Source organism: Pogoniulus pusillus, chromosome 11, assembly GCF_015220805.1.
Source record: "Pogoniulus pusillus isolate bPogPus1 chromosome 11, bPogPus1.pri, whole genome shotgun sequence".
In the NCBI taxonomy this organism is placed as follows: domain Eukaryota; kingdom Metazoa; phylum Chordata; class Aves; order Piciformes; family Lybiidae; genus Pogoniulus; species Pogoniulus pusillus.
In genome coordinates, this window is record NC_087274.1 from 28020961 (window position 1) to 28029147 (window position 8187).

Here is an 8187-nt window from a genome sequence, read left to right on the forward strand (position 1 = left end):
ATGGTTCAGCTCGGGGGCGGCCGCCGAGCCCCTCCGCCGGCCTTTAGCATCGACAGCATCCTGCAGCCCGGCCCCCGCCGCCCGGCTCGGGAGCAAGGCAGAGCCCGCTGTGCGCTGCCGGAGGAGGAGGAGGAAGATGAAGGGCCTGCAGAGCAAGACCTCAGTAAAAGCTCCAGCAACTCGGGTACGGAGCCGGCAGCCCGCATCGGGCTGTCTCGCACGTCGGGTCGCAGCACGGTCCCTACCTAATACGGTGGTCCCGGCCCCAGCCCGATCTACAGCCCCGGTACCCGGCGGGGGTCTGACCTCGGCCGGGACCAGGCATACGCGGATAGCCACCCATCCATCCGTCCTTGCAGACATCCATCCACACATGCATGCGAAGGAGGAACCGAGGCTCCGCGGGCGGCCGAAGGAGGTGCCACCGGCACACACTCTCACCCACCTGCTCGCAGGGCTTCTCCAGGGTCTTTACTCTCCCCCTGGTCTCCGTGGCTGTTTGTCCAATGTCCAGGAGCCCCTGGTCACTCTGTCCTACAGCTGGCACAGAGAAATTTCCCTAGATCCTTTCTGGAATCTCCTTACCCTTCTTCTCCCCTTTGGAAGATGTGTAGGGGGTGGGGGGCCGTAGCCAGCTCTCGGCAACCCCCTCCCCATCCTATCCCTCCTCCCCACCCCCGGCTCGCCCCGCTCCCCATCGCTCCGCCGGGCCGTGCGTGCATGCGGGGCGGGGGTGAGGGAGGCGGGGGCGCTGATGCTGTGCTTTACCGCTGCAGGCAGCGACCCTCGCCAGCTCCGGGCAGAGGGGGCGAGTCGTGATCTGCTCCTGGGGACCAAGGGCTCCCCGCTGCCCATCGACAATCTCCGCGCCTCCCGGCAGCCAGAGTCTCGAGAAGCCGGGAGCTGCGTCGGGGAGAACAGCAGGTCTTCGCTGTCGGCAGGCCGAAAGAAGACACGGACCATTTTCTCCAAGAGCCAGGTCTTCCAGCTGGAGTCCACCTTCGACGTGAAGCGCTATCTGAGCAGCGCCGAGCGGGCCGGGCTGGCCGCCTCGCTGCACCTCACGGAGACGCAAGTGAAGATCTGGTTCCAGAACCGCCGCAACAAGCTCAAGAGACAGATGTCGGCCGAGCCCGAGGGCCCGGGGTCGGTGGAGCCCCCCGGGGAGCCGCCGCTCCCCACCTCGGCTCTTTCCGTGCCGTCCCTATACAAGGACAGCCCCCTGCTCAGTCGCTGCCTGCTGCCGCTGCCTCTGCCACTGCTCTGCCCGGGCGGTGCCATCCCCTACCTCTGCTTGCCCGGGCCGGCCAAGCACTTCAGCCTGGTGGATGGGGATGTATAGCCGCTTCCCCGGCCCCTGACCTTCCTCTTGCCGGAGTCCACCTCTATGTTTATGCCCCCGTCGTGTCGGTGGAGTGGCCGCCTTCACCATAGTCAGGAGCAGACCCCCACTCTACCGCCCACGAAGGAGCTGCCCGGGCTGCCCCTAAGTCTGTCGATGGGCTGCAGACAGGTTGTTAAAGCCTGAAGGGCGCTGTTACCCCACCCGCACTCTTGATGCGCTTTGTCTCTGGTCAGGACGGAGGAGATAACACGGAGAGGCCAAAGAAATCGGGATGTGTTCAGCCTCCCACTCAAATAATCCCGTGCCGTATTCCAGAGGAGCCTCAGCCCACGGGGACTGTGTCCCTACGTGTGTTCCAGCGCCGTGGCTGTACTCTTAACCGAGTCTGTGCTAAAAGCGAAAGTCACGATGTGCTTCTCTTTCTCTCAAACCCTTCACCTCTGATATCCCTCAGATTAACTTCTCCCCATCTTTGACCTTATCGAAATGTAGGCACTTTTCCTCAAATCTCACTCTTAAACTGTAGCTTCTCTAATTTTTTTTTGTTTTGTTTTGTTTTGTTTTTTTTTCTCTCTCCCCAGAAAATAATAACTCAAGCCCTCTCTCTCAGTTTTTGTGTTCACTGGTTCTCCAACTGTGTTTTGCCTGTTGTGCTTCAGAACAAGCTGCCTCTCGTACTTCTTGTGCTAACTCCGCCTTCCCAAAATCTCCCGGGACAATTTTATCTGCTCTCCTAGAGTAAAGAAGTGCTGAGTTTGGGGCTTTTAAATACATTTCCGAACACTTTTGTCATCTTTTGGTTTCCACGTTCACACGCTTTATATTCAAAGGTTAGAAATAAACCTTCTCAGCAAGCTGAAACGTTCTGCTTCTCCATATAGGCACTGCTAGGCAGCAGCAAGACATTGCCTGGGGTGCACCGGCGGGTTTTGATTTTAAAAAATAAAGCTTAAAAACATACTCGTGGCAGTACCAAATTCACCCATGCGTACCAAAACAGGCAGTTTGCCGAGTTTCCCCGTGGGGTAAAAGAGAAAAAGAGAGAAAAAGAGAGAGAAAAAAAAAGTAACATGCGTTTTTAGATATTTCTGGTTCCCTTCTCTCTCCCCACTCCTGTTCCATTTAATTTTCCGTGGGCAGTTACTACAGATGTGCGACGAACATCCGTGGAGATGAGTGGGACAGCCCAGCAGGGAGATCCTGGTGCAAACGGGAGTCCCGCGGCTCGGAGCCGCTTTCCAGTCGGGAAAGCGGGGGCTGCAGGGACTGGAGGCGGGTGTCTTGCTGCCCGGGATCCGGTGCCAAGGCAGTGCCTGTGCCAGCCCAGCTCTGGAAAGTTGCCGAGTGAAGTTTTCTCACCCTTGCGATCATCTGGAAACATTGTTTGACCTCTCTTCTCGTTTTTTTAACCTGTCTGGAATGAATGTCAAGTAGCCAGAGGTGTCTCTCAGGGTGTCCAGGAAGAAAGGGAAGGAAGGGAACTAAGGAAGGAAAGGAAGGAAGGAAGGAAGGAAGGAAGGAAGGAAGGAAGGAAGGAAGGAAGGAAGGAAGGAAGGAAGGAAGGGAGGAAGGGAGGAAGGGAGGAAGGGAGGGAGGGAGGGAGGAAGGGAGGAAGGGAGGAAGGGAGGAAGGAAGGAAGGAAGGAAGGAAGGAAGGAAGGAAGGAAGGAAGAAAGAAAGAAAGAAAGAAAGAAAGAAAGAAAGAAAGAAAGAAAGAAAGAAAGAAAGAAAGAAAGAAAGAGAGGAAAGAAAGAAAGGAAGAAAGGAAGGAAGTGGTTATATATATATATATATATATATATATATATATATATATATATATATATATATATGGCTTTATATCACCCTATGCTGTGGGAAGGTTGAGATAAAGAAGTGTACACGCTGGAGAGAACCTGCCGCGTGCATACCACCGCTCAGGTTCCTTCAAACTGCAGCTTCCCAGAAGGTGCAGGAGACGAATTATGGGTTTGGGTCACACAGCTGACCCCTCTTTTCTGATCTGACTTCGTAACGATACTTAGAGAAATTAAGATCCTCTGATTCCACGAAATGCTCCGTGTTGAAAACCGTTTGGAGACAAATAGAAGCGGCAATGTCCTTTCCAAGGGTGGCGTGGCACGGCTCGTGGTTCCAGAACTGATGAGCTAGTGGAACCTCCCTTTGGTTGTGACTTTTGATGTTTCCAATGTCCACACACCCTTACTTGATTACTGCCACGAGGTTGATCAATACCGATCGAGGCAAACCCGCCTTTCCCCCGGTCCCTACCAACAGAAGTTGAAACAGATACAGCAGATGAAGTCTCTTTCTTTAGTTCTTTAACATAGAACGAAAGTTCATTAAAGAAACTGCCCTTCTACATAACCACAACCTCAGATATTTCTGTGATGAAAGATAAAAACTTAAAAAAGTCTCTGTTGGGCAATTAATCTATTTTTCACCTCGTCTATCAAACCGTTTTAAGCCTTAATTCTTCTCTCCGTTTTATCAATTCGGTATTATGAATTGTTTCTGGAGTTACAGAGGCAGCTGAAGGAAAATGTGGACTTAAAAAGATGGAGTTATTTCGTAATTAAAAGATCAGAAAGATCTCTTCTGCCAAGCCGTGGTTCATCGCACAACCCCTTTTCACCTCGTGTTGCTCACCAACTCCAAAACTATGGTCACGATGCTACGGGTGAGCCATTAATACGTCCAGATAGCTGGAAAAAGTAACTAACCGTCCTGAAATACTCATTCCTCACTGAGATCTAACTCTTAGGTTTGAGATCGTTGAGCAGAAATATTGGTTACTGTTGATAGTGTAACGAAACTATCTTTAGGATGTATCAGAATTCCCAGCTGCGTAGGCAGTGCTGGTCGCACTGAATGCTACTGCCGTTTCTTTTAGAGCTTAAAACAACCACATTTGCCTTGATAAATGGCTCTTTGCAAGAGGTTGCTACTAGCCACGGCGCTGGCACTATTGCTTTAAAACCCGAGACGAACAAACCGCAACCAAAGTAAATGAAAAACTCTCTGGAAGAGCTTGGAAATAGTTTGAGAAGAAGAAGAAAAAGCCCAACAAGCCCCACGCAATGACAGACCTGATTAATTGCTGGCTTTTAAACCGTGCTGTTAATGTTTGTCACGGTGAGGAGAGATAGTGCGGCTGGGTGAGAATTGGGTGGCAACGCGCTGTGCTACCACCTTAAATGGACTCTCTGCTAAAAAGGCATTTACAGCGCTGTAGTTTAGTTTTATTCTAGCGTTAGAACAATAGGTCGAGGTCCGACCTGTGCTGGCAGATCCTTCTTGTGAGGTATATAACTTATGTAGTAACAGGCTGTCCCAGAATATGCTATAAATCAAATAGAAAGATACAGACAAGACACGGCCCTTGAGCCTTCCAGAAGAAAGATAGCAATTAAACACAGCATTTCTGAAGAAGAAAACACGTTTGAGAAGCAATTGGACACATACACATCCGCTGCTCATGAAAGAGTGCAATGCAGAGACACTGCACCTCTCTCTCCTCCATCTCTTCCCAAGTGGTTGATCCTAAGCGCAGCAGCTCCAGGAAACTTGGTTTTCACCTCACCTGTGATGTTCCCTGGGATTCCCCGGATTAAGGCGATCAATCACACTGCTGCATGTGGCAGCTTTTCTTGCTCCAGAGCATGCTGAGAATTAGGCGATCCCATTATCTCTGCTGGAGACTAAGCTTTCTCACTTGTCTGCCCTGTTGGAATCGGTTTTGCCAAACTCCCTTAGGACTGAGTCTCCTGAGTGCGAGGCTGAATTAGGCACTTGGTCCTGTTTTATTTTCCTGTTCTGTTCTCTAATAACTGTGTGCACAGGCATCTTCAAGGACCTGCTCCTAGGCAGGTTGGTGTACACTTCCAGGAGGTGAGGAAAGGTATGGTACAGAGTACAGAAAGGAAAGTTACTCAGCACAGCTCTTTGACCTCTCTAGAGGTGGCATAGAAAACTCTTCTGTTTCCCCTCCTCTTCCACTCTATGCCTAGATTTAAACAAACAAACAAACAGACAAAAATTGGCTAACTTGAAATGGTAGCTTGACTTTTCTTTTTAAGGGAAGGGTTGCACTTACTGCACCTTTTGGATGCTCGTAAGCAGAAGTAAGTCTTAATTTGCCCTAAAGAAAGGCTTGCCTCAAAGTGTAGTAATCTTTCATGTTCTTCAAGGAAGCCACCACAGATTTACCTTTCTGGAATCCAGCAGAGAAAGAAGAGTCATAACCTTACTTCCCAAGGGGCACTCATTTGAACCTAGGCAAGATTAATTAAATGTAAGGAAAACAAGAATTCATCACAGCATCACAGAATGGGCTGCCCAGGGAGGTGGTGGAGTCACCGTCTCTGGAAGTGTTGAAGCAGAGACTGGATGAGGCACTTAGTGCCGTGGTCTGGTTGATTGGCTAGGGCTGGGTGCTAGGTTGGACTGGCTGATCTTGGAGGTCTCTTCCAACCTGCTTGATTCTATGAAAAGGCACAACGCTGATCATTTCAAATTACTATAGGGAAACCAAACCCCCTCCCCCCCAAACAACAACAACAACAAATCCCCAAAACAACCCCCCTCCCAAAAACCCTCAAACAACCAACTCCCTCCCTCCAAACAAACAAACAAACAAACAAGCAAACAAAAAAAAAAACCCAAACAAAACCAAACCAAAGGGATAAATAATCAATTTGGAGGAAGACAATGTCAAAATCACAGTATCATCAGGGTTGGAAGAGACCTCATAGATCATCCAGTCCAACCCTTTACCACAGAGCTCAAGGCCAGACCATGGCACCAAGTGCCACGTCCAACCCTGCCTTGAACAGCTCCAGGGACGGCGACTCCACCACCTCCCCGGGCAGCCCATTCCAGTGTCCAATGACTCTCTCAGGGAAGAACTTTCTCCTCACCTCCAGCCTAAATTTCCCCTGCTGTGTCCTCTCGTTCTGGTGCTGGCCATCTGAGAGAAGAGAGCAACCTCCCCCTGGCCACAACCACCCCTCAGGTAGTTGTAGACAGCAATAAGGTCACCCCTGAGCCTCCTCTTCTCCAGGCTAAACAATCCCAGCCCTGAGCATTTTCTGTGCAGTGAAGGTGCAACTGCACTTCTTTCCTGAAAGACAGTAGAGTTTATTTTCAGCCTCTCCCTGTGAATTTGTGCAATGGGCTCATTTTGCAGGTTAAACTTAGATGGGCCTGATCCTGCTTTCCCTTCCAAACACATGGTTAGAAGGCAAGGATGTGGCCTCTAGAATTAAGCCTGGCTTAGAGCTGAATTTGCCATATCTTTTCTCAGTCTTGTGCTTGTGTATTTTTGGGTATTGTGCTAGTCTGAGCCTAGCTGGGATATTTTGGTGAGAAGAACTAGATGATAGGCTGTGGAAAGGAAACATTGGTGATGTCTACTGCACTCATAGGCTTGCTGAGATGTAGAAGAACAAGAACATATATAAAGATAAGGGAACTGCTCTCTGTCTCTTGGGGCTGCATGAACTTCTCTCTCCCTAACTTTCTGTCTGACTAATCCATCTGCTTCTTAACCTACCTGACCAACGGTCCAAACTACTGTTAACACAAGGCAAAGTCTGGGATAAGGTAGAGAGGTGGGAGGAAGGTGGAAGGGTGGTTGGGAGCCCATCGTGGGGACTCAGGTTTCTGGGAGGGCTGTTGTGTTTCTGTATTACTTTTTAACTTGTATATTTCTGTCTATATTGTAAATACCTGCTTGTATATGGTGCTAAGCTGTAAAGACAAAGCTTCACTCAATTTTCCAGAGCTGCTGAGTCTAACCTGGGTGATTTTCCAAAGTGTGTGTGTGTGGAGGGGGCAGGTAACACCCAAACCATCACAGATACATCAGTTTGTGTTTAAGCACATAACAGAACACCAAAAAAAGTAATACATGGTTTAAAAAGCTTTATAACAGTCCCTAACATTTTGGACATGTAGGACTACTTGACAACTTCTCTGAGTCTTCCCTGACCTAATGATCTTTCATATTATTTTTTGTCCAACATGAACGAAGCAGTCTGGAGCAGTTAAGAGTATATTACTGTGCAATTTCAGTGTTTGCTTAGAGAGTCATTAATGTGAAATTACAGATGCAAAGAACTCTAATTACTCTGTAGGAAATGTTATGTGGCAGGAAGTGCATGTGTTTTTAAAAGAGCCTGTTATTCATGGACTTGTAACTAAATATCTGCATTCAATTTCCATCATTAGATAATTGCTTCACATATGTGTCTGCTTCCCCAGGCTCTTAAACCTGACTTTTTAATGGATAAGGAGAACAGCACTAGTTTTACATAGACTTGTGTCAACAAGCTTTTAATAACCATGTGGTAAAAGCTGTAAAATTGGGATCCAGGCAAAACAGATGAAAAGATAGCAGCTCATTTAAGAACAAAAAAAAAACCCCAACCAAGTGTGCTTAGCATTGTGAATTGTGTCATGAAATCTAGGAATAAAAAAAGCACCTGGAAAATGATGTTATATCTACCCTGATCAAGGGTAGGGTGTCCCTGCCCATAGCAGGGGGGTTGGAACTAGATGATCCTTGTGGTTCCTTCCAACCCTGATTGATTCTATGATTCTGATTCTATATTAAGGAGCTCACAGGACTAAAAGCATATCAAGCAACATTTGTTTCTTGGTGTTATTCTGCTAGGTTTGGCAGATTTATTTGACTCTAACAGAAGTTTTGTTTCCTTGAAATGAAGATTTCTGGTTTAAAAAGGCAAAATGCTCTGCAAATAAGTTGTGGCTCAGTTATTAAGACAAATGCCACCTTTAATGAAGACTTCCAACAGCAGAAACTCTATCTCTCAGTCATTT

General features: G+C 48.3%; 1 protein-coding gene across 1 annotated transcript; it reads left to right on the top strand.

Moving 5' to 3' along the window:
• LOC135179780 (homeobox protein HMX1-like) lies at positions 1–1342 on the top strand. Its single transcript, XM_064151821.1, has 2 exons — positions 1–195; positions 794–1342. The coding sequence occupies exons 1-2, from the start codon at positions 1–3 to the stop codon at positions 1340–1342; spliced, it is 744 nt and encodes a 247-aa protein (XP_064007891.1).
• The last annotated feature ends 6845 nt before the right edge of the window (positions 1343–8187 follow it).